The sequence below is a fragment of the Dipteris shenzhenensis genome, chromosome 7, assembly GCF_047967505.1.
Source record: "Dipteris shenzhenensis isolate YYH24624 ecotype China chromosome 7, Dip_SZ_1.0, whole genome shotgun sequence".
Taxonomy (NCBI): Eukaryota; Viridiplantae; Streptophyta; class Polypodiopsida; order Gleicheniales; family Dipteridaceae; genus Dipteris; species Dipteris shenzhenensis.
The window spans coordinates 16,851,311-16,878,443 of NC_141602.1; the positions used below are offsets into that span (position 1 = coordinate 16,851,311).

A 27,133-nucleotide genomic window follows, 5' to 3' on the forward strand; every position below is an offset into this window, starting at 1 on the left:
ACGCAGTCGCTCGATGTTTCGACTTACCCTATTTGATACACTTGTGACTCATGAGGCCGATAGCCATGTATGCAGCATCCTCCTAAGGGAGTGACCTATCAGCAACCGAGTGGTAGAGATTCAAGAGGCTATAGGTGATTATGGGATCTAGGATGATTCAAAGTGAGCCCTCGTAATTTTCCATAATCACTTGTAGCGTCTCGAATCTCTACCAAGATCCGGCTAGAGGAGCCCCCTTTTTCTCAGAGACTACAGTAGGGTTGAGGTGGCATTTTTTTTCAGCCTCAACCTTGGTTTCTTTCCAACTTTTTTTGAGTTTTTTTTTTTTTTCAAAAAGATTACTTCAGTAAGTATGAATGAAAACCGCAAGAGCAAGCTCAAATGCGGGAGTACATCATGTCAAGCATGAGAAAAAAAACCAGCTTAAAATGAGCTAACAAAAATCCAAGGTGGAGGCTGAAAGTGCCACCTCAACCCTGAAGGAGACTCAGAGAAGAAAGGAGATCCTCTCCAAACTCTGAAAAAAATACCTCTGCTGGCAGTAGCTGCTCTAAAGGATCCTTGGATGCTCTCCCACATGGCCACCAAGGTGTGTATAGTATCCATCCATATACTAGCCATAGACTGGGAGGGGTGAACCTGAGAACCCTCCATCGCCTCCGTACATCTGGCCCTCCAAATATGCCAAGATGCAATGCCCTCCAATCTCTTTCTGAGTTTTTATTTACTCCTCTAGAGTATTTATTTTCCTCATGCCTAGCATGATGTATTTTTGCTTCGAGCTCATGTGGGTTTCTTTCATACTTCATAGAAGTCTTCTTCGTGAAAAAAGAAGAAGAGGTGAGCCCTCGGTTCCTCACCAGATTGTACAAGCAGAGTTTTCTATGATACCACTCCAGATTGATGCCATCTTCCAGATGGTGACATATCTCCACAGGGTTTGGGCCTTGCATAGCTAGAGACTACCAAGGGTGGCACTACAGTCATCTAGATGACTAGCCGAGAGTGGGGTTTGCATGGCCTTGTACGCATGCATATTAGATGGTTTCTAGTTAAGGTATTCAGATGGACTGCCTCCCCTCGTCTAGTACAGCTTGTATGCTCGGTCCCTCTAGATCTCATGAGATGAGGTCAGCCGTATCATACGGTTGGATCTACTCTAGCTCTACTCATCGCGGACTTGGGGGGGGCAACCAGGAGTTCCCCACCAAGATCTAGTTCTACTGTGGCCATTTCCTGAGAGCATCAGAGAATGTGAGAGGTAGAGACAAAGGAGCACTTCCTATACTCTTGCCTTATCTACTATGAGATCCGAGGATGCTACAACTGTCTATTTGAGGAGGGACACAATTTTGGGCCACTCTCCAGGCTGATCCACTTTCATATCCATGTTTATGTTGGCCTCTATTTGATGGAGATGCGGCCCCACGTGGAAGGTATAATGCGTACATTTTTACAATCCCTACTAGCACGACTACATATGAAAAATGGCGCACGTACTAACGAAATACGCATGTGGACTTATCTGTTGGAGATTAAACTTTGCACGGCTCTTAGGCTACTGTAGACGTACATCCACGCAAGATTTGGTGTCCAACTAATTTGGTATGCGCCATGTGGAAGGTATAATGCGTACATTTTTACAATCCCTACTAGCATGACTACATATGAAAAATGGCGTACATACTAATGAAATACGCACGTGGACTTATCTGTTGGGGATGAAACTTCACACGGCTCTTAGACTACCCTAGACGTACATCCACGCAAGATTTGGTGTCCAACTGATTTGGTATGCGCCACGTGGAAGGTATAATGCGTACATTTTTACAATCCCTACTAGCACGACTAAACCCTAAACCCTAAACCTTGTTGGGGATGAAACTTCACATGGCTCTTAGCCTACCTTAGACATACATCCACGCAAGATTTGGTGTCCAACTGATTTGGTGTGCGCCACGTGGAAGGTATAATGCGTACATTTTTACAATCCTTACTAGCACGACCTTGGCTCGGATGGTCCCCTCTTGAGTAGAGTTGAAATGGGCTGGACCTCCATTGTACGTGCTCTAGCGAACCTCTGCATTCTTTGTATCCCTGGCTCCACCACTCCACATGGTCTCTTCCCGCTTATCCATGCTGCCCTCATATCATCTATCTCCTCCTCTTGAACTCAACTATGTCCTAGGGCTGACTCGAAAGCATAAAAGCCCTGGGGCTGACTCGAAAGCATCAAAGCCCTGGGGGTGGCTCAAAGGCATTAAAGTTTGTGACATGTTGCTGTTCACGATCAGCCTCATGTGGCACTGTCACCTCCTACTATCTGATCTGCTGCAATAAAACAACAAGAGAAGACCCGACAAACACAGATACGAGACATCTTCATGGCCCATAGGAGAGCGACAACGGCACCTGGCTATGTATACTAGTAGTTTTGAGTACTAGCTTTGAGTACTAGTATTCTATCCTTGAGTTAGAGTAGTCATAGCATAGCACTCAGCAAGGGCTTTAGTGAGCCCTTTGCTTCAGCCCACAGTGGCTTGTATGAGTTACCCTTGGATTGTACTTTGTCTCATAGGCCTGTGAGGGTTTTTGAGACATCCTCTCTCTCTCTCTCTCTCTCTCTCTCTCTCTCTCCCCTTCACTTCCAGCCTACAGTCTCCCCATTCCAGATTCTCTCTCTTTTGCTCCTCCACTCAATCCCCAATAGGTCTCTTTACCCTCCCACAGGGATTCTCGTCTCCCCCCCAAAAAACAAGATCATTGTTTGCATCGGAGAATGGATGAAAGAGGAGTTTGTTGTAGCCATCTTTCCACTTGAGGAAACTTTGTCACCGTCGCTCCACCTATGAGAAATATGCAAATGTCTTCACTATTGCTTCATTTACTCTAAGATCTGTGATCATTTTCTCAAAATCGGTGCTCATCTAAGAGCTTAACCACCATTGGCTCCCAACCCTTTCAAAGCAACAACATTGGCTGCCCAAGACACCCTTTAAGTCCCAATCAACCTATGCTGCAAGTCAAGCTCAAAATGGCCACCAAAACAAACGCACTAGATGGGAGTCTGTGAGGCCATTTTTTGATCCACCTTGACTCTATTGTACCTGATTCCCCTCAACTCAGACCTTAATAATCAAATAGTTTTATTAGAGGGCTCAACTGGTAAGATATTTGACGGCATATAAAACAAGAAGAAGGCACAAAAGTAAAGAGATGCCCAGAAATAAGTAATGTGAACCTGCAAATGATAATATACAATGTTTGCACCTTTGAAATGCAATTCATAAGATGGGAAGTTATCAAGAATTCTGTATGTTATTTGAAAATCTCACAAATGCACTTGTGAACAGCATAACTGTAGCCTGTGCTTAAAAGATTCCAGAAAGAGTATTGCATAAGTATTTGAATATATTGCTCCATAGTCAGCATCTAGAATTCTTTCCTTGCAATAGGCCAATGGTAATGTGAAGGCCTTCTTGTATACAAATTTCTAATTGAATGCTGTCTTCCCAAGAAGAACAAATCAGGCAACCTTATATCCAGCTGGTTAATGATCCTTTGACAAAATATCAGATAGATCGTATATTTATGTTGACATCGTAGTCATAATTAGCCTTAACAAAGAGTGACGCCTCGGAATGCTAAGCAAGAGCTACCTCTTCAATACTTTCCGGGGGAAACAGAGTTAGACAGTTAGAAGTCTGATATCTGAGAGTGAAAGGAATATTTTACCTCTTCAATTATATTGACGGATCTAGAAGTGGCATCCTGAAGTCTAGCTGCAATATTTACACTGGCTTTGTTGTAAAATCCAGCTGATACTGCAGTAATTGGTACGGTTGCAATGGTAAGCAAAGATAACTGCCAGCAAAAAAATAGGCCCACGCATGTCCCTGAGACAAGCGTAGTCATGTTCTTGATGAACTTCGCCATCTGCCACAATGCAGAAACAAGATGAAAAAATAACCAATGGTTGCAAGCAACAATGGAAGCAGTAGGTTCATAGGGAAAAATCCTAAAGAAACTTTATTTTCACTATACACATGCTTACTAGATTCTGCTTCAAACAGGTTTATACATATTGTTAAAGTTGATTGCAAATTCAGCATACGTACTTTGAAGCTGATAACCTCATGAATGGCAGAAACATCAGAAGATATATTTCTGACAATTTCAGCTGTTTTCGAATCTGTGTCAAAATATCCAACATCTTGCTGTAGAACGGCCTTCAAAAACCTGGACCTTAGCTTAAGCACTTGCCGCTCGCCAGTATACATCCAGCACGTTGACTCTGCCATTTTTAATATCATAAAGAGGTAGTTATTTCTTGTATTGGCATCATCTTATACAGCAACCTAAGAGAAAAATGTGAATAATAAAGACATAGCAAAATCACAATAGAATGCATTAAATGAACTTTTAAATTTTACATCCCTTAATTACAAATTGAAATTTTCTTTAAATTGTAAGTGCGGTTTGTTTGCATCCCATTCTGCTCTTCTTGGCTGTTCATTCTTGCTGGTCTGTCCCTATAGCATTATCCTTTTCTTTGCTGTTTTCACAGGTGATGTTCATCTTACCTGACATATTAGTGTATCATGAATTCTATTCAGAGAATAGATATGAATTTTACATCCAAGTGAGTATATTTCCATTTGCAGAACCAGGACAAAGCAGTGCTGTTGGGGAAGAATAATTATGTGACCCACTGAGGGTATTTTCTTTTTCATGCTATGCATTATGTACTTCTGCCATGAGAATTGCTCTTAGGGCTTTTTTCTTACTGCATAGAATCCTTTCATTGAAAAAAAAAGGGCAAGCAGCCTATGTTATAGACCAGCCATCCCAAGTAGGGTAAGACAACCATGGGTGCTAGTTCCTTGATCACTCTTCTCTTTTGTCTCCGTTTTTGTGATCATGAATCGCCTTTCCTTGATCACTCTTCTTTTTTGTCTCCGTTTCATGTGATCATGAATTGCCTCATCAATTTCTAGCTTTATACGTGTTCGCCGTGATGAGCTCTTCTTTGAGATTGATGATGCGGTTCTCTATCATTTCTTGGCCCTTATTTTCATGTATTCCTGAGGATCTCTCTTAAAGATAGCCATGCTCCTTGGACTCTAAAGTGATTCCTGCCCCTACCGAGTCTTCTTGCTCTTGATCTTGGAGCTTATGCAATGCCTCATCCGTTTCTTTGGTAGGTCCTTCTATTTTATCTTTTGCCTTCTTCAAGGCCTCCTAATTTTTTTAAATGATATCCTGCTCCTCTTAATTCAACGCTTTTACTTTAGTGTGGGTTTGAGTCCATGCATTTGAGGCCCTTTTCGCTTTCTACAAGCCACCATATCTTTTTTCTTAGGGTCAAGCTTCTTGCACTTAAAATCGTTGTTCTTTCTCCTTTGGTGACAATGTTTGGGTTGTTGATGCAGCAATGTCGAACCTAGCAAATTATGGTGCAGGCGGTGGTGCAGTTACGGAATGGAACAGAAAGAAAGATGGATGGAAATAGAAGGAGAGATATATGCCAATGCTTGCAAGATCTAGAATGAGGATGCACACTGTGCAAGAGCAAGACATCATAAGAGTTGGACATGCCACAATGTTACCAAGCTGACCATAGTACATAGGACCACCTCTTGCAATGCATCAAATGAGCTCGTGGCTCAAGCCTTTCTCCTCTCATACCCTCTCTCACTCTATATGAATGATCCCTTCCTCTCCTCTACCACCCCCCTTCATACTCTCTCCATTTGTTGCATCTCTTGTAGTCTTGGTGATGTGGAGTCTCCTCCACTCCCATTAGCGGATTGCCTATCCTATCTTCTCTACCATAATCATCTACCTGAAGGGCACCATGTGGAGGACAGGTTTATCGGCCCAGTGCATTAATTGGCTCTCTGCCCTCTAAATGGGAAGTGCCAGCCATATGCTCATTGGGGTTCATATGAGGGGGAGGCCTTTTCTCTTTCCTTGTCAATGCACCAAGGCTACCCTCTTGCTCCATTCTTATTCCTCTTCTTGGAACAAACTTTGGGCTATTTTCTTCGCTCTCAAGTGGTGGGCCTCATAGGGATGCAGCTCTCATTTAGGCAGGAGGAAGAGCTACTTGAATCTGAGTTTGCAGATGTTACGGCCCTCTTTGTGAAGGGCACCGCAAAGAGTCTAGAGGGAGTTCAGGGTGCCCTTGAGGTGTCTAGTCAGACATATGGGGCCAGGATTAATTGGACCAAATCAGTCGGCTTCCTTGTCTGAGGGGACGTCTGATCGAAGGCCTAAGGCCATTGGTGTGAGATGCAAGGAGTGCGTGTTACAATGAATGTTGAGGCAAAACTACTAATGTCTTCCTTGTCAATGTTAGTGCAATCAATCATGCAGTGGTGCAAATTACTGTGGTACCTGTGATGGTGTAGGCTTGGCACAGAACAAGTATGGAGATGACAGCAGTGTCAACGATGAGCATGAAAGTGAAACACACTCACAAGAGCCAGTTGTGGACAAGGCTGAATTCAAGAGATATAACACATGGTCCTCTGTACCAGGTAAAGGAAGATGAAGGGAGGGAAACACACAATGAGGGGGTGTTGGAGCTGTGAGCATAGATGGAAGGAAGCATAGCATATAAGATGAAAATGACCAATACACCAGATGGGGATACACCCAATAGCAGATACACGAAATGGAGACACACCAATCGAGTTCCTAACTTCAGCCTCTCTCTCTCCACTCACGCTCAATGATCAAATGCACAAATGTTCCTATGCTTGAATCCCCTCCCCTCACCTCCTCTTCACCGTCTCCTCTTGGCTGGAAATCCCCTTCCATGCTTCCTATTGGCTGTCTTCATGTCTTCCTTAGCCATTCTGCTGCTTCGCCTCTTAATGGCTTCCGCCACTCACTAGCCTCCTCCAAGTCGGTGACGTCAGTACTCCATGTGCAGCTCTCTATCTATTCCATATGCTTCTGAAAGTAGTTGGTGGTGATGAGCTGGACTGGGTTGCGACACAATTTCCTATGTGCACCTATGCTTACATGGACAGCAACCACTGTTGGCATGGCATATGACTACTTCAATCCATCTTGACATGTCGTCGACCTGTCCCAACATGTACTCTGCATGTATTGCTCCATGTGCATTTGTGACCAAGGTCGGTCTATCCTATGACCAAGGTGTGATGAACGTTTGTCCATCCTTGACATGTTGCTCCAGTGGCCAAGATGTGAACAACGTGTGACCCAGGTGTGACCAAGGTGTGACCAAGGTCTGACGAAGGTGTGACCGAGGTCTAACCAAAGTGTGATCAAGGTCATGACCAACGTCCGTCCATCCTTGGCATGTTGCTGTGAACAAAGTGTGACCGAGGTGTGACCAAGGTTTGATGTGACTAAGGTCTGCTCAGTATGCATACAACCGTATCCTCCGCCACTACCATTCACCATCTCGGTGTATAGGGAACCCAAGCAATTGAGAAGAGGGACGAGCTGACGGAGATGCAGTCTAGGGAGAATCAGTCTGGGGAAAAGCAGTGGTGGAAGTTGGGTCTTCGCAAGCGAAGGTGAGGGGGAATGGATCACAGATGCGGAGCAAAACAAGGGGCACATTGGAGATGGAGGTTGCACGGAAGTGGGCATATTTGGGGCGGCGGGGGAAGATGCACACCAGGAGGGGCTAGCAAGGAGGGTTGGAGCAAGAGGTGCACAGGAGGAAGGGGTCAGCAATGAGGGCTAGAGGAGGAGATAATAATGTCCAGTAGAAGGAGGTTGATGGTGCAGCAAGGCATGAGGGGAAGCAAGAGATGAGGTGAAGGGATGAAGCACAACAAGGGTTGAGGGGAGATAAGGTGACGCAAGGAGGGGCTGCAAAGATGATGCACAACAAGGAAGGATGCCCAGGAAGACGTGCGCAGCAAGGAGAAGTGGTTCTCAGCAAGAAGTGCTGGGGGCTGATGCGCTACCAAGGGAGGAAGCAAAGAGGTGATCTGCAATAGGAGGCGGCTTCAAGGAGGTGATGTGTAAAAAGGGAGAGGTGGTGAAGAAGCGCTGGGGGCTAATGCACTACAAGGACGGGGTAAGATTGTGATGGGAAGGAGGGGGAAAAGAGGTGCAAGTGAGGGGTGTGCTGCATAGGGAAGGATTGCAAGGCTAGCACCAATAGAAGGCATCTGGGATGCAATCCGATAGCCAACACAGCACATCACCAAGAGGTACACATGGGTTGCAGTCCAAGGGCCAACGGAGGTGGATTGGTTGGACCAAATCGTGAGAGAGGGCAAGACGGTGCGAAGGGGAAGGAGAAGGGAGACTGGTGACTGAAAATAGGAAGGGTGGCCAAAAATAGAGAGGGTGTCCAAAAATAGCAAGGGATGACGAGGGGGTGATAGAGGGTGGACAAGGGGTGAACAAGGGATGACAGAGGGGTGGCAAGAGGGTGAACAAGGGATGAACAAGGGATGAACAAGGGGTGACCAAGGGTGAACAAGAGATGACAGAAGGGGTGAACAAGGGATGCACAAGCCAACAAGGGGTGAACAAGGGGGAATGAACCAGGGGTGAAACAAGGGATGAACCAAGGGTGAACAAGGGGTGGACAAGGGGTGACAGAGGGGTGAACAAGGGGTGGACAAGGGGTGACAGAGGGGTGAACAAGGGATAAATAAGGTCTAGAGATATATACAATGATATGGTGGTGTAGGATAGACTAGGACTTGGTCTATTTTAGAGTTTTTGTGTGCTCTCGTACTTGGACTATATATACCAAGTACTTGTACTTCGTTTCGTTGAACATTCAATTGGAGTTCACTTGCGTTCACTTCTTGTTCTCCTTTGTTCACAACTCTTCTCCATTCTTGTTCAGTTGGAGTTCACTTGTGTTGGGTCAACTCTACCTCACGTGCACGGATGTTGTGTACCTCAATGAGAAGAGACTCCCAGGCATCCGAACACTTGCTAGATCCAGCAGGTCTAGCCTCATCACCATTGACAATGTCCCATAAGCCCTTTCCAACCAAGATATTCTTGAGTGTAAATGACCATAAAGCATAGTTGGGTCCATCCAACTTATCTGCTTCAGTCATGGTACCAAAATTCTCATTGAGGACATGATTGCAAGCTCAAGAATAAAAGCAGTGTACCTGCAAAGGAAAAGACAGCAAATGGACAACTGAAAGACCACAGATTGCTATGCAATCACTGCAATGGCATTCACTGATAGTGGCTGCTTTGAAATAGCAATAAGTCTGTCCCAAAAAATCTGCTCAAACCTCAATTCCTTCCGGGATACAAAATGCAATCAAGCACAATATTTTTGCCCCAAAAAACTGTCTGCAACCACAACCAACCACCAGCTCAAATGCAATATACTTCTACCCCAAAAAATCGGCTTGAATCTCAGCCAAACAATGGCTCACAATGCAATAGCAAACTCCTTCTCAATAGGCATCCAAAAGTGTGTCAACTTATAGCCAACACTGGGCTTTAAGAATGCACAACACCTGAGCAATGATTTGCACCCAATGTGTAGCCAAAAACTGTCCCAAATGCACTGACACCTGTGCAATGCAATCCGCAAGAGGCCTGTGCAATGCGCAATGAGCTGAAGCAAGGATCTCGAGCTGGAACAGGAGCAAAAGTCGAACCACAAGGCTGAATCCGGACCTGGAGATGCGAATGACGAGCTGGAGAGGCAATGGGCAGCAATGTCGAGGTGTACGGGTGTATGTATGGCAATACAGATGGCGAGGCAGTGTACGAAGCTGTTTGCAGGCGCAATGTTCCGAAATCAGTCAAAAAACAGCAAAACGTAAGTGATATTGCTGATATCTTCTAATTTGTATCTAAGAATGAAATTCTGAGAGCATGAAGAGCTCTGAAAGGGGGGTAATATCCTAGTATAACTGATGTAAAGTCCTCCAGGTTGCCCGATGCAGCTATAGAACTTCTAGTATCCAGAATTGCTTGAAAAAACTGCGCGCGCATGCTATTACCTTAAAGATCAAGCTGATATTATAGGGCCACGTCATCTGCATAAAGAAGAATCCTGATGATGATCCCGGCAAGTGAGCAACCGGTCTCTCGGAATGCCCCCATGAAAGTCTCAAGCTCATCGGTGTAGAGGTCAAACAGGGTTGGTGATAAGGGACAACCCTGTTTGACCCCTATGGTACTCAGGATCTCATCTATCCAACTTGCGCCTGTCCAAACTCGGCCTGAGACTCTCTCATACAGGGCCATGACTGCCCAAATGATCTCCTGATCAAATCCCATTGTCTGTAGGCGTGTGATGAGACAAGCTCGAGGTATTGTGTCAAAGGCTTTGCGGAAATCCACAAAGCAACAATATACCCTCTCCTTCCGTGATCTGGCCTACTCAATGAAACTCCTGAGTGTGAGTATGTGATCCATAGTCCCATGGTCTCGCCTGAAACCGGCCTGACCCTCTACTCTAAGCCCTCTCATCTCTGCGAATAGGCTAACCGATGCATCCAATACAGCTGCATAGATCTTGAACATCACATGTCCAATCATGATAGTCCTGTAGTTACTCGGGTCCATGGGATCCCCTGCCTTGTGGATGGGGGTGATGGTGTTGAGTGTCCAAGTGCGGGGGAAGCCAAGGCAAACAGCATCATTGAATAGCTTTGCTAGGATTAGGGCTAAAGTGTCGATCCCATATGCGATAAACTCAGTGCATAGCCCCTCGTGATCCTTCGCTCGGCCATTGTGCAGTTTCAATGTCGTGTCCTTGACTCCCCCTCTAGTGAACAACGTGCAAGTGGTGGGGCGAGGTGTGTGTATGAGATTTGGAGTGGGCTGGTGTGGGACATCATAAAGATGGTGTGCATACGTGTGCCAGACTCTCGTGTCAGTGAGGGGTGATGGGGACCTACGCTCAAGATCTCCACAAAAAATCCTTAGAGTTGCTATTGTACAAGATGTGCAGCAGCTCCTCCTCATTTCGACGAAGAAATGCCTACTTCTTCCGACGTACGAGACGTCAGTGCTTATGTATTGTGTCTGGTGTGTTTGGGAGGTGACATCTGGTTTCAAATCGGAGTTGTCGGCGATAAGCCTTGCACTCCGCATCGTACCAATTCTTGCAGGGTACAGAACCAACAGGTGGTGGTCTAGTGGACCATGTGATGTGGGGAAAGATTTGGAGGGTAGCCTCGTGGAGTGTGCGACTAATCAGGGCAGCACGGTCCTCTATGAGTGGTATGTGATCGATGTAGGTTAGGAGTCTGTTTAGGCATCCAGAGTAGGCCGGTGAGAGGCTATGATTAAAGTGTATGTCGTGGTAGGTGTCGTGCTTCCTATGTTGTGTGGTGTGGCTAAGCGTAGGGTGGCGATAGTGAAGAATAGATATGTGTGATTACCTCCTGGAGGGAGTGGTGCTACGGTGAAGTCGGTGATACATGAAGTGAAGGTAGGGGATCCCATGATGTAATTTACTACACTAGTGTTCCCCCCCGTGTGGGAAGCAAGTAAAACCACTTGAGGGGGGCCATAGGTCCAATCCCGTTGTAGATGATGAGATCATGCATCCTGCCCAGATCAAGGAGCGCGTGTCCATATGGTGTAATAGGCTCGTGTCGGTCCGATGAGGTCCTGGTCATACTTGCTCCGTCTAGGTCCATGTCTGGTAGCATGATAGAGTCATCTCGGAAGTCTAGGAGTGGTGCCTGGCACGTGCTCGTCTTGGCGTTAAAGTCCCTAACGAGGAGAACTTCCCCACGGGCTGAAAGGTCTGGGATATCCTGATGTAAGGGTGCATATGGCGATGTCTCACCCTCCTCTCATGCCACTCTGGCGAAGTGGGATGTGTCTGGCGGAAAGTAGCATATTGCTATGAAAAGGTCACGGGTGTCTGTGCGTCAGATCCGGATCCACATGAATCGGGGGGGTGTGTCCTTCCTCTCAATGGAGATGGCTCCAACGAGGGAAGACCTGTATAATACTACGACCCCGCCTGATCCTCGGACTGCTCCTGTATCCCTCGTCTCATCCCTGAAGGCTGACTCCCATGTGTAGCCACTGACTATCGATAGTGGACGCTTTGGGCTCTGGTGTGTCTCCGTGTAAAAGACTATGTCTTGTCCTATATAAGACTGCGAGAAGTTCCCTCGGTCTGACCATAAGGTACCATTACAGTTCCAAATGGTGCAGTCTAGGGTCTCGGAAACATGAGTCTCATAGGCCCCGTCCCCCTAGGAGGTACGGGTGGGAGCCCGACGGGTGCTGGTCAACAACCTACCATCTCGGACCACGGCCCATTTCCCCTCCTTGCGGGCAACATCCCGCTGCTGCAGAAGAACTCGTCGCTCCTCAATCTGTAGTGGTGTCAAATCCTCGTCCATGGACAGGGTGGGATGCTCTCGTAGAGAGGCTCGGCGTCGGAGTGTCGCTAGTCGAGCATGTGAATCTCTGAAGCGAATGACTAGGGGCTGCTCTCGGTTGGGATCTCTCCCAACACGCCATGCTCCCTCTATGCCATGGTCGGGGACTTCCATGGTGGTGGTCACAAAGGTGATCGCCTCCTCCATGGGCGTCGTAGTGGTGCTGGTGCTGTCTCGTGTGATCCCTCGTACCCAGATGTTGAGGGCCTTCGAAGCCCTCTATTGCTGCTCCTATATGGCGACTGAAACAGTTGCCTTTGCGGGCTCTCATTTCACCACGTCCACCCATCAAGTCGTCTCTGCTATAGCCGACTGTATCATGGCTATCTGTGCCTCCATCTCTGTGACTGGGGTCCCTCCAGTGCTGCTCTGAGGGTCCCGAGCTCCTCTTGAAGCTGTGTGATGTCGTGTCTGAGTCCCTATATAAAGGTGCCCTGCTCCTGTATAATGCGGGCCTGCTCTTGGGTGTAATGTGTCAGCTCTGCCTGACGGGCCCGGATGCTATGTATCTCAGCCAATAGGGAGTCCCAAGCATCTGGCGGGGGCCTAAGATGTCCTGGTCCAAGTGGGAACTGGATCTCGAGAGGGGTTGGAATGAAGGTGGGCTGCTGAGGTTGTACTGAAGGTGGGGACATCATGATCTGGACGGGGGAGTGATATGTAGGAGTTGCGAGGCCGGACGAGGTCATGAAGGGTGGTTGACTGAGAGGTAGAGGTGATATGAGGGGAAAGTACTGTGGAGCCGTGGCTAGTGGGGCCAGTGGTGAGGCTACTGGAGAGGAGACCTGTGATGATGATGCAGGAGAGGGGGAGGAGAGAGGTGGCGTAGATGATGAGGCAAATGATGGTGGTGAAATAGTGGTGGTAACCATAGAGGTCGAGGATGTGGTGAGCGGCATGGGCTTTGGGTGGGCCCCTTTCTTCTGGGACGCGGTACTGTCCACTGTCAAATCGCTCCGATTGCTGCGTTTGTTGAAGTCCTCCAGACTAAGTTGCTTTTGTGTTTTCACCTTGTCACCGTTCCCCTTCCCCATCTCCACGCGTATGCAGATTTGGATCGAAGGGTCTCCCGCCTAGTCTCATGTCCTCATCCCCGTGTTCCCTTCATTATGGGGGAAATAGCAGTGGGCAAAGAAGGGATTGCAGGAGGTCGAAGCTGCTTCTCTTTTTTTTTCTTTTTTAAGTCGGAGCTGAGAGCAGGGTTTTTTTTTTTTTTTTTTGCAAAAAAAGAACGAGGGGGGGGGGTAGCAGAGGGGGTAGCGGGGGTAGCGGAGGGGGTTAGCTAGGGGGTAGCGAGGGGGTAGCAGAGGTAGCAGGGGGGGTAGTGGGGGTAGCGGATGGGGTTAGCAAGGGGTAGCGGAGGGGGTAGAAGAGTTAGCAGGAGGGGGTAGCAGAGGTAGCGAGAGGGGTGGCGGGGGGGTAGCAGAGGTAGCGGGAGGAGGTAGCGGGAGGGGTGAGCGAGGGGCTGAGCGGGGGGGTTGAGCGAGGGGCTGCGGGGGCTGACTGGAGGGGTGAGAGGAGGGGTGTGAGGGGGTGAGCGGGGGGGCTGACGGAGGGGGTGAGCGGGAGGGTTGAGGGAGGGGGTGAGCGAGAGGGTGGAGCAAGGGGGAGAGAGGTAGAAGACAAGAGGGGTAGAGAGATGGTGCCGAAAGGGGGACTAATAGTGCAAAGAGTAGAAGGGAGTGGAGAGAAGGGGGCTGTGAGAGTAGAAGGGAGTTGAGAGAAGGAGGCTGAGAGAGTAGAAGGGAGGGGCTGAGAGAGTAGAAAGGAGTGGAGAGAAGGGGCTGAGAGAGTAGAAGGGAGTGGAGATGGGGAAGGGGAACGGTGACAAGGCAAAAACACAAAAGCAACTCAGTCTGGAGGACTTCAACAAACGCAACTCAGAGCTGTAAGCTGAGTAAGCTGAATCAAGCATGATACAGCTGAAAAGTTTGACGGCACATTGTACAAGCAGTTGGTGGGCACTTTGATCTACTTATGCTCCACACTGTCAGACATTGCCTATGCCATAGGCCTTCTTAGCCAATTCATGCATTGTCCCATAGTCACGCATTGGAATGCAGCGAAGAGGGTTGTCAGATATGTACAGGGTACACTTTCTTATGGGCTGCATTATGCTTCAGATGGTGACATTTCTCTGAGTGGCTTCACCGACTCAGATTGTCAAGGGACATCGATGATTGCAAGTCCATTTCTGGCTATTGCTTCTCATTGGGCTCAGCATGCATCTCATGACTCAGTAAGAAGCAAGACCGCATGTCTCTCTCCTCCAATGAAGCAGAATACAAAGCTGCAAATTCAGCCACCATGGAATATATGTGGTTAAGGAAGCTTTTGCATGACTTACATCATGCTCAGGATGGTGACGCAACTCCGATCTTCTGTGACAGCAAGAGTTGCATTGCTATTGGAAACAATCCTGTATTTCATGCTCGCATGAAACACATAGAAAATCACTATCATTATGTGCAGGATTGTATCACAGATGGCTTCATTGATCTGACATATTGTTCCACTAAGGACAATGTGGCATATATCTTCACTAAAAGCTTGTCATCAGTGCCTCTCTTCACACGACGACGACATGGCTTGGGGATACAAGACATTCAAACAACGTCAAGGGGGGTTGTAAAATGACATTGTTTTCTTTTGTACTCCCATAGGTTGCTATATCCACATGTGGATGAATTTGTGCAACCATGGTACTTTAGGTACTGCAGGTTCTTAGAGCATTTCATCTATCTTATTGAGGGCGAATTGGTAGAGATATATACAATGATATGGTGGTGTAGGATCGTGGTCTATTTTAGAGTTTTTGTGTGCTCTAGTACTTGGACTATATATACCAAGTACGTGTACTTTATTTGGTTGAACATTTTAGTTGGAGTTCACTTGTGTTCACTTCTTGTTCTCTTGTGTGCACAACTCTTCTCCATTCTTGTTCCTACATAAGGGGTGACAGAGGGGTGAACAAGCGGTGACGGAGGGGTGAACAAGGGGGTGACCAAGGAGTTACAAAGGGTGAATGAAGATAAACCAAGGGGTGAACAAGGCGTGACAGAGGGGTGAACAAGGGAGGGGTGACCAAGAAGTGACAAAGGGTGGACAAAGGTGAACCAAGAGGTGAACAAAGGATAAACAAGGGGTGAGACAGGGCAACCAAGGGGTGAACAAGGAATGAACAAGGGTTGAACAAGGGATGAACAAGCGTGGCAGAGGGGTGACAGAGGGATGAAGAAGGGGTAAATGTGGGATGAATAAGGGGTGACAGAGGGGTGAACAAAAGATGAACAAGGAGTGATAGAGGGGTGACAAGGGGGGAGTGACAAAGGGTGGACACAGGTGTGCTGTGGAGAGTGGGAGAGTAGGATAGCATCATGAAGAGAGTATGGGAACGGAAGAATGAAGTATTCCATTGATTTGAGAGGAAAGCCTCTCTTTTATAGAGTGAGTGAGAGGGTGGCCTAAATCATAGGCACCTCTCCTACATTAAAGGAGATAACGCCTACATCATACGGACTCCTAAATCAAAGGCACCTCCCCAAGTGCGGGCCTTGCATTACATCATCACCTGTGTCATGGTCTAGACACCTTATAGCACTAAGTGTACTTCACACAACACACACACACACACACACACACACACACATGATCATATGACTGCTAGAGCAAGCCTTTGATCACACAATTCCTTGCCTCTTGCTATGTCAAGGATACATCTAGTCACATAGTTTCACATGCCATCTCATGGTGGTCAAGGATAAATCTATGGCTAGGATCTCATGCTAGCAAAGGTTACTAAGGTTTACAAAATAGGATAGACTGCCCCCAAATGGTTATCGCCCTTGCATGTAAGGATTAATCTTAGGCCTTTGTGTGGATCTAGTTTCTCATGTTTGCAAGAGGTACCATGGAGGCAAACACATATTACATGGGCTACATCATATGGTGACTAGAGGTGATTTACAAAGACGAAAAAACACATAACATTCTTTTTGGAGTACTACTGCAGGCCGAGAACCTCAAAATTGACTACATGACGAAGTCATGATAAAAGTTCAAAGATATTAAACCTTAAAAGATAAATCTTTATTTTCTTCTACTACAAAGTTTGTGACTTCATTTGCTGATGGAGTTCTCTCTTTGCCATGCTATGTTTCTTCTCATTGCAAAACTTCTCAGAGTGATTGTTTTGGCCACAATAAGTGCAAGGATTGATCTTATAGCAATTTCTTTCAAGATAATTGGTCTTTCCACAATGCTTGCATGCTTTGTAATTGCCTTTTGATGAAAAATTCACTGCCACCCTCAGGTGTACCATCAACTCTTATATTCCATTGGAGCTACTTTCGAGATGGTCCCTGAGATCCTCCCCCTTCTTGGGATGCCTTCTTCGGCAGAAGAGGCAGTCAGATCGGACGGGGTACCACGTGTTAGGGTCGTTGTTACTAACCCTAACCTTACAGATGACCACATCATGCTTCAGTGTCCAGATGGCTCCTTCTTCAGGTAGAGAGTCGAGATCGCTGGGAGACAGGATCAGTGTAGGATTTGCAGGACCCCTAGGCACTTTTGCCAAAGATTGCCCAACGAAGAAAAAAAAGGTCCACGGGTGTTGCGCCTCCTAGCACCACCTCGGCTGGACCTACTTTACGTTCTACCTAACATCCTACCACTTCTCGTGCTGCAAGACCTTCCACCTCTCGCCTAGGACTGTCAGCTACTACAGCCTCTCGTCTTGGAACTTTGACAGTGCGCACGGGACCTTCAACATGTCCTATTCCAGTCATCCCCCGTTGGGTGCCAATCAGAGTTGTTGAGCCGTCTCTATATCTAGAGGCTACTAATGGCGCCATGGGCCTTCCCTTACAAGTAGGAGATATACTTGTTTTAGTTCCTTGTGCTGATGAGGTTGCTCCTATCTCTACAGATGTTCATGTGAAGAAGCTCTCTCTTGTGTTGTACTCAAGGCTAATGCTGCTATTTTGGCATAGATCCATCAGCACCAGCATCCCCCCTTCCCTCTTGTTCCTACTTTTTCACCTCTTGACAGAGGCAAGAGGATTATTGATTCTACTCCACCCGTAGGGATCCTCCGCACACCTATGCCAGGAGCATCCTTCAAAAATTCCTTTGCAGTTCTGGCAGACATGGTAGAGTTTGATTTATAGGAGTTTGCACCCTCTACCCTTGAGGAGCACGTCATTTAGGGCACCATGGATAGAGCTTCCCCCTCTGCAGACATGTATGGGAGTACTTTTCCCAGTTTACTTCCCTCCTCTTGATAGGAGGACCTTTTCCTAGGAGAGGGATATCTCCGCTACCAGGTCAGGTAGAGTTTTTCATCCGGCCTCTTCCTCTCATCGATGAGGATTGTCAGTTGGAACATTCAGGGCCTTGGAGGTGTACCTCACCACCGCCGTAGGCAACTGATTCGTAATGAACTTCATCTAGGTGTTACTGGGGGCCCCATTGATGTCCTCATGATTCAGGAACACAAACTGGATGTCAGGGATTGTGCCACGTCGGGTAAGCTTCTTTCAGGACATACTTTTTGGTCACCCGCCTTGGGCACTAGGGGAGGTACTTGTATTTTTGTTTCTTCTTCTATGCTACCCTTGGTGATTGGACATGAAATCATAGTTCCCTCTAGAGCTCAGTGGGTCATTCTTTTGATTGTTGGGCATAAGGTTGGTTTCTTAAACCTTTATGTCCCCAATTCAAGAGGGGACCACGTCCTTTTCTAGAAGGAGATGCTTTCGGCATTGCAGAGTCTTGGATCATTGGGGGTGATTTGAACATGGTTGAAATGCCCACAGACAAAAGAGGTGGTAGGGAACATGGCTTACATTCCCTAGAGAGAGCAACCTTGGATGTCTTCCTTTTTCAGTACAGTGGTAGAGATGCTTGGCATGATGATGCTTTTCACACTCAGCTGCATTCACTCCTATTTTCTTTGTCAAACAGGAGGGTGCAAATGCCTATCCATGCACGGATTGACAGATTTTATGTGGATGATTGGGCTTTGGACAGAGGTGGGACAATATGCATTACACCTGGGGTGTCCACTTCAGATCATTTTCAAGTTGTTCTGTATGTTTCAAATCCTCATGTGAGGAGTCGCTCTGCCAATATCAGGATTCCAGATTCATTCTACGCAGAGGAGGGCCTCACATAGGCAGTTCTGCAGACTTGCTTTCTCACATGCACGATGGGCTGCTTTTCCCGTCAGATATAGCAGCAGCCCTCTTAGATATTAGCGACTTTTATCACTCAGTTGCTCGGTTCAAGAGAGGTGAGATTCTCAGGCGAGAGAGATAGGTATACGCCAGCAGTTGGCTGCTGTTCATAGGGAAGAGCAAAAGAGGCGTACACGTGCTTGGGTTCAGGAGCGCCTTGCTACAGCAAGGGCTCAGCAGCAAGGGCTCAGTAGCAGTCATTGTTGGATCAGAGAGTAGAGTATGCCTTTCATGCCAAGGAGTCATTTTGGACCCAGATGGGAGGTAGGGTCAACAAGCAGTCTTCTCTACTCTTGGCCCCAGACATAGTAGGGAGAGCATTTCATAGCTTCTTGACTCAGACGGAGTTTTACAGACACCCAGATACTGTCTTGCAGGTTGCTTTCTTTCTTACAGCAGATCCTGACACTCAGGCCAGTGATGATGCTCGAGGTATTATTTACGACTTCAGAAGGGCAAGTGTCCTGGTTCAAATGGCCCCTAGATGGCCTTACACTCTCTTTCTTTATTTCATTTTGGGATCAGATTGGGGATCACATTACCTCAGCCCTGTAGGGTGTTTGGGACTCGGGTGAGATGCCAGACTCACTTACTGAGGGCCTCATTCATCTTATCCCTAAAGGGGGTTGCATGAATTTAGTGTCACAATGGAGACCGATCACTTTGTTGGGCACTTTTTTGATGCACATGAGGAGACCCTTCTCTTTGATTGTTCAATCAGGAGGCAGACTTCTTAGATCCTCATATTTTATTCTTTTGGAGGTTGCCTTCCATCCTGTTATGATTGTAGGGTACATGGAGTGGGGTGCGGATTCACAGTGGTATCTTGAACCTGACCCCATTCTCCTAGCACTTGGGTCTTGGAGACTCTAGTTATATGGTGGTTCTCCCATCAGGTTCTTGCCGTGGGATCCAGAGGAGTGAGTGGATTGATGAAGAGCATCGAGAGAAGAGCATCCCCTTCTTTCATTACACAATTAGAAATGCTAGGAGATTTCAGCTTAGCAGTAGAAGTTGGAAGCCATTTAGAGCTCATCATTGGGATAGTTTTCGTATTTCTGCAGAGGTGCAGAAATTTTATTGGAGGAGGCTCTAGAAATCCCTTAGAAAATAGAACTATTACTCTTCTCTTTTGGCTTTCTATTCATGGAGGGATTGCAGTGAACCTGTGGAGATCCAGGTTTGGGGCTGCTCACCCTACTTGTCCTCGATGCCATGCAACAGTCGAGTCAGTTCAGCATCGCCTTTGGGAGTGCAGACATGCGAGCAAGATCTGGAAGGGTGTTGCCGAATTCTTTGCATATTTCATAGAGCACCCTTCTTCATGACTTGGGGATCACTGGCATGGTTATCTCTTATGGGACCTCAGGTTGTTTTCAAGGGACAGGACTCAGACTCATCCTTCATTATACGACAACACTCTGTGGAGTCATGCTCTCTCCTAGATGTTCCTTTCGCTCCTTTCAAAGCTCATGCCTCGGTAGACACATCTTGGGAGATTTTGGCTAGCATTGCAGATTGGCATATTTGGAGGGCTAGATGTACAGAGACGATGGAGGGCTCGCAGGTTCACCCGCCCTAGTCGATGGCCAGTATATGGACTGATACTATACACACACTGATGGCCATCTGGGCGAGCATGTAGAGATCCTTCAGAGAAGCTACAGCCAGGAGAGATATCTTTTTCAGAATTTGGAGAGGATCTCCATTCTTCTCTGAGACTATTTTAGGGTTGACGTGGCATTTTCAGCCTCCACCTTGGATTTTTGTTGGCTCTTTTTGAGCTGTTTTTTCTTTCATGCATGTCATGATGTACTCCTACATTTGAGCTTGCTCTTGCGGCTTTCATTCATACTTAATGAAGTAATCTTTTTTGAAAAAAAAACAGAGGAAGCAAATGTAGAAGAGGAGTGTTGGCACTTTGGGGACTGACCCATTGGACGTGACCAAGATGACAATGATGAGGCACAGGTCGTAAACGGTATTGAGGGCTTGACATACTTATTGGATCAGGATAGACCATAAGAGGAACAAGCTGTCATCTTGGATTGGATGGGAGCATTGGGCTCCTTATCAGTCTCAACATGATCAAGTTATACCCCATAGAGGATTTTGCAGCCCACATTGGTAACCCAAGGATGGTGCAAGAAGTAAGACAAGAAGCTAAACAAGTTTATGGAAGGATGCCTTTTGGTCTCTTGCAATAATCACCATATGAATCGGAGAATGGTGACTACAAGTATGAGACAAGGTGGTGCTGAAGTCAGCCGGGTTACTTAGGGAGATGACCATGACATGGATAGCTCAGACCGAACTCTAGACCATGCCACAATAACAGAGGAAGAGGACACTCAGGGGACTATAGAGGACACTGATGGTATTGTAGACAATACTATCGGTACTGACGGTACTCCAAAAGACACTGATGGTACTGCAAAAGATATTGAGGGTACTGCAAAGGACACTTATTTAACTTGCACACCTCTTCTCTCTCTACCCCCTCTGTCACCCCCTTGCCACCCCCTTGTTCACCCCTTGTCACCTGCTTGTCCACCCTTTCTGACCCCTTTTTCCACCCTCTGTCACCCCCTTGTCATCCTTTGCCCCCCCCTTGTCACCCCTTGTCCACCTTTGTCACCCCTTTGTTTACCCTCTGTCACCCCCCCTTTGTCTTGTCCTTGTCACCCCTTTGTCCACCCTCTGTCCAACCCCGTGTTCACCCTTGTGTCCAACCTTTGTCAGTTCTCTATCACCCCTTGTTTATCCTTTGTTCACCCCTTGGGTCACCCTTGTCCACCCTTTGTCACTCCTTGGTCACCCCCTTGTCACCCCTCGTTCACCCCTCTATCACCCCTTGTTCATCCCTTTGCTCATCCCTTGTTCTCCCCTTGGTTCACCTTGTTGGAAATTGTGTGATCAAGGGCTTCCTCTATCAATCATATAATCATGTGTGTGTGCTTGTGAAGCACACTTAGTGCTATGAGGTGTCTAGACCGTGATGATGTAATGCAAGGCCCCCACTTGGGGAGGTCCCTTTGATTTAGGAGTTCCTATGATGTAGGAGTTATCTCCTTTGATGTAGGCAAGGTGCCTATGATTTAGGCCACCCTCTCTTTCACTCTATAAAAGAGAGGTTCTCCTCTCAAAACAATGGAACGCTTCATTCTTTGGTTCCCACACTCTCTTCATGATGCTCTCCCATCCCCAACATGTGGTATTAGAGCCACCTTGTGCCCCTAGCCTACTCTAGCTCCAAATGCCACCTCATCATCTTCTTCTCCATTCGCCACCTTCTTTCTCATTTTGCATCCTTTCTCTCCAAATCTTGCTAAGCTTTGTTATCCTCATCTGTTGTGCCATTTGCCAAGCCCTCTAAGCTGAAGATCCCTTGTCTTGGGGCAAACCTCTGACCCGGTGACTCGAACACAATGGGGGGGGGGGGCAGAAAGGCCACCAGGAGGGGGCGGGAGACCACTTCTAACATGAGTTTCAAAGGATGAAGGTGCATCCACCCTTGCTCTTTCTTTTAGTCCCTCCTTGATTTCTTTCAACTCCTTGAGATGCATTGCTTTCCTTAAGTCTTGTAGTGAGGCATGATCGGGAAGTTTGTCAACCAGTCTTATGGCGATGGGGCCAGGTAGTGCCTTCAAGAACCACCCCTTCATGATAGTATCACTAGGTGGGATGGACATCTTAGATGCCAAGACCCTACATCTTAGCTGCCAAGACCCTCATCCGAGTGTTCACACTTTTCCAGCTTGGAAGTCTGCAAGAATTCTTCCCTTCGGTTGGTCCAAGTTTGGAAATGATCAAGGGGAAATCGATTGTACCACACACCAGCTGTATCCTCCAAGGATGATGGAAAGATGTGTAGGAAGGCATGCTCATTTTCCATACCTTAGCTTTGCATGCCCTGAACAATTGCCTCACATGAGCTTCTGCATCCTCATGGAGTTGGCCTTTGAACTTTTGAGTATTCACATGGAGTTTGTTGAGTAACTCAAGAAGTCTACTTTATTCCACAGAACTAAGAACCGCCATGGCTAAGGTAACACTCCTACCCACTCTGGGGCCTGAAGCGGTTGTTGCAAGAGTTCGAGGGCCTCTTGATTGAGCAGTAGTAAAGTGTGGGTGCCACGGGAACATATGATGGAGAGGAGACCATGCCTCCTGGCACGGATCACAATGGTAAAGTCACTACTAATGTATCGATAGAGGAAGTGTACATATATGGTACTGCAAATGCAAAAGGTCCCACTATAGCAGAAGTTGAGGGTGAGAACATAGAAGATGTGGGGGTTGATGAAGATGCAAGAGCAGTTCGGAAAGAGACAGACGGAGTCAAAGCCGTGTATGATGGGTACACGACTAGGGTGAAATGAGTACCTACGGGTGGGACGGTGTGTGGATAAAAATATAAATATGTTTTTCATTGGTTGCATGCTGATGGATAGGTGCATAGCTAGTTGGTGGTGGCTTTGAGTTATGGACACTCTCATAAAGACTCTGCATTGATGTAGATATTTTCTTGAGATTGTAGATACTTTTGTAGGGACTCTCAGGATATGATGATAGAGAAGTGTGGGTGCATCACGCACTCCAGTGTTTTGTTGAGGGATGACATGTGTTCTTCATGGTTGTCCTGAGTCATATGTGTATAGTGGCATGAGCATTTTCTGTTTTGTGGTTGTCTTGTAAAACCATTGTGTTGGGATTGTGTTCACCATATGTGGTAGTCTAGGCAATTAGGCACTAAGTGTTCGTGGCATGTAATTGTGTGCACATAGTCGATGATTTGGGCATTAGTTTTGAGATTTGTGTATGTATTTGCATGCTTGCACATGTGTGATTGAATAAATAGGCAAGTGCTTGGGATGGAGTTTTTTGGTGTGCATTTGAGAGGGGTAAAAAACATAGATCTAGAGAAGCTACGTGGAACGTGATGTGGCCATGCAAGCACACGTAGCCCTCTACGTGAATCTGGAAGGATGAAGGTGGGTTGACGAATTCCTGATGGCACGCTGGTAGGGCGGCGGAAGATCTGGGAGGAAGCTGGTTCGGCGAACAGGAAACTACAGGGAGGAGAGCTTCTTAGGAGGCCATCGCGACTGTGGGAGGCTCATAGGGTGGAGAGGATGATGGACATGCTTGCTGGGGGATCACGATTCCAGGCAAGAGAGCGGGGGCGCAGAGGGACTTGGGAAGCTCGGTGAGGATGAGCACGGTGAAGGAGGTGGCACTGACCGAGGTCCTGTATTCTGAGGATGGGCTGTGTTGAGAGTATGGTTGAAGGAGAGGTTGGGTGACAGAGTCCGTGAACTGCTGGAGGTTGTGGGCTGACTGTTATTCGGGGTACATGCTTGCTTCAAGGCTGATAGCAAAGAGGCTTTGGCCAGGCTGGAATACCTTGGATGAGGAGGGTGTATGCATCAGGTCCAAGAGAGAAGACTCGGCTGGAGGTCGAGGATTGTGCACAGAGAGAAGACACCGGGGATATTTCTAAGAGCGGGGGGGGGCCGAGATTGAAGGATAGAGAGTTGCTATGGTTGTGAGCTGCAGAACTTAAAGGAAGGAGATTGCGAATGCACAGGGAGGTGGACGGTGGCCTGTGTGGGAGTTTTTTTGCTGGCTGGAGCATCACTTATGGGAAGCGGCGTTGCTGTGGATCTTCATATGAAGGGGAGGAGAAGAACTCCGTGAGCAAGAGAGGAGTAGCAACGCACGTGATCATTATATGAAGGAGAGGTGACGAACTGAAGTAGGCTGATAATCACGTGAGCTGATGGTGCACGCAAAGCATATAGGCTGGGAGCTTTGAGGCTGGGGTCTACTGGATGGAGCTGTAACGTCACTAATATGTGGGTATGGAGAGCATGGAAGAGCTCGGTGAACTCTGCAAGCAAGAGAGAGCTATCAGGTGGATGCAAGAGAGAAGCCGCAACGTTGGAGTATCTTGACAGGAGGGCATGAGCAAGGAAGGAACTAAGATGCTATCTGTGATTATGTGATAGGCAACGGGGCTGTAGCTTGGAAAGAGCTTCTTGTTTCGGGTTTGGTGACTCTAATATGCAGGTTTGAAGTAGATGGGCGTTGGGAGCTCCATAAGTAGAAGACATTGTCAGCAGTATATGTCATGGAAAGGTGAAGAGCCAACTGTGCGGGCTTGGGCTTGCAGGAGATATTAGGGCTGAGGTGTTGCTAGAAATTGATGGACAAAGAATGAACGTTCCTATTCTGTGGGGGAGGAGAAGATATGTGATCACAGCTCTGGAGTCCTAAAAGAGCGGCTGTGAGAAGTGACTAGGCAGATGGTGTCTTGCTCTTGCATTGAGCTTGTGATAATTCTCGAAGGCAATGGTTTGCTGACAGAAGATGTCGAAGTTCCTATGAACAGTCTTGTGTGAGTCTAGAAGGGCTAAAAAGACTGATAGCCTTGGCGTAATTGGAGAAATGAGATAAACCACAGGGTGGAGGCAATTATTGTACCACGACATGTGCAGTATGAAGTAATATACAATGAGGTTACAGAGGAGCGGTGGATTCTTATTCTATAGATAACAGATGAGGTAGTTGCAGGATTGGAGTTTCCCTGGAACCAGTGGCCGAGAGATTTGTTTTATGAGATAGATATGATACCAGAATATGAATTTTTCTAAGACTAGAGTATAGATATCACATCAGAGTGATTTGAGTGTAGGGTCTGATTCTGAAGATATTTTTGTGGAAGGAGATAGAGGGATATCAGTAGAGGAGTTACTAGAGGAAATGAAAAAAACAAGAAATGTATTTTTGTTTAGAGGTAGAATCACAGTATGATACAGTGTGCTTCAGCTGGAACTTTCAATATGAAGAAATCCTCAACTTTGAAACACAGGGTGTGTGGCACCTACTGCTATATGTAAATGATGAAGAGGGTGTTGTGTTACCAGCAATGGAAGATCTCCCAGAAGAAATTCTCTGGATGAGTCTTTGTACAGATGTTGAGTTTGATGAGTGGATATAAATACTAAAAACAGGAAACTGTATATTCATGTACTTGATCTTGGAAATTGGGTCTGTCTGTGCAGAGCATTGAATTAGGTAATGATGCACTTTGAGTGGATTAATCTACCATTTCCATCAGTAGGACCTCTTTTGGGTGATGTGTTTTGCTTTGAATTTGTCCAGGATGAAGACTTCCATGGTTGAGGGAGTATCTAGTGTCTGGTATTTAGGGAAGGGGTGAGTATATGAAAGAGATTGCAGTAGTATAGTGCTCTATCTTTTTTGCAATCAACGGATGTAGAAGTAAGACCTGATAAGAAACGGTATCCTGCTGAGCTCCTGTCCAGATGCCTTTTGATTTGTTCCAATTAACAAGTCCCCCTGAGGCTAGGCAGAACTTGTCAATTGAATCCGCAGCAGTAGTGAGACTATATGCATCTCCTCTGACTATCAGTGCCGTGTCGTCAGCAAACTCAATGTCCAGAAGCTCCTACTCCTGCCGGATAGGCAGATGGAGGCCCAAAGTGCCATGACTGGTAGCCTGCATAAAGTATCCCATAGCCTCCACTACGAAAAGGAAAAGGTAAGGTGCAAGCGGGCATCCCTGTCATACCAATCTGGATAGCTGAAAAGCCGGTCCTCTGCCTCCACAGACCACCATCCTGCTAGAAGAGTGGGAGTAAAGTGAGGAGACCCAAGAAATCCATCTATCACTGAAGCCTAGCCTCCTCATAGTGCCCTCCAAGAAACCCCAGTCCACCCTATCATAAGCCTTCTCAAAATCGAGAAGAAGAATTGCAATCTCCTGCTGGCTCTCCTTCGCCCAGTGAGTGGCCTCCCAAAAAGTGAAGATGTTATCCAAGATACTCCGATCTTGGACAAATCCTGTCTGAGTAGCTCTGATGATATCTGGCAGCATAGGCTTTAGGCGAAGAGCCAAGGTCTTCGCTAGGATCTTGTAGGCTGTCCCTAGAAGTGTAATGGGTCTCCAATTACGTAGGACTGTCTTGTCTCCCCCTTTCGGGATGAGACAAATCATACCTGTGCATAATGTCTCGCGCAAAGATCCTGTATCGAGAGCCTCTGAAAAGGCAGAGAGTAGATGAGGCCCAATCGTATCCCAAAGAGCTCTAAAAAGAACTGGCGACAAACCGTCCTCCCCCGGGCATCTGTCTCTGGGCAGCTCATGTAACGCGTCCGTGATCTCCAGGAGTGATAGAGGGCTATCCAAAACATGACTCATCCTGTCTGAGACCATCAGGGGGACATGACTCCAAATCTCCTCTCTGGCTCTGATCATCTCCTCGGTGACTGGATCGTCGGTGTAAAGAGTGGAATAGAAATCAGAAGTGATCTCAACAAGATGGTGAGAGTCCGTCTGAAGAGACCCGGCCTCATCCACAAGTCTACGAAGACTGTCCGAAGAGTATCTCTGACCCACTGCCCTGAAGAACTCTCTAGAGCATCAATCCCCCTTCTGAATCCAGAAAGTCTGTTGGGAGTAAAACCTAAACTGGG

The 27,133-nt window shown here is 47.0% G+C and overlaps 1 protein-coding gene across 1 annotated transcript in view; it reads right to left on the reverse strand.

Annotated features, from left to right (window-relative positions):
- Positions 1-27,133, reverse strand: part of LOC147900014 (ABC transporter B family member 19-like) — a 159,723-nt gene that overhangs the window by 95,126 nt on the left and 37,464 nt on the right. The window contains exons 3-4 of the mRNA XM_087376561.1: positions 4,119-4,294; positions 3,736-3,936 (exon numbers count right to left, since the gene is read on the reverse strand). Coding sequence (XP_087232687.1) covers positions 3,736-3,936; positions 4,119-4,294 — 377 coding nt within the window. The remainder of the gene's footprint in view (positions 1-3,735; positions 3,937-4,118; positions 4,295-27,133) is intronic.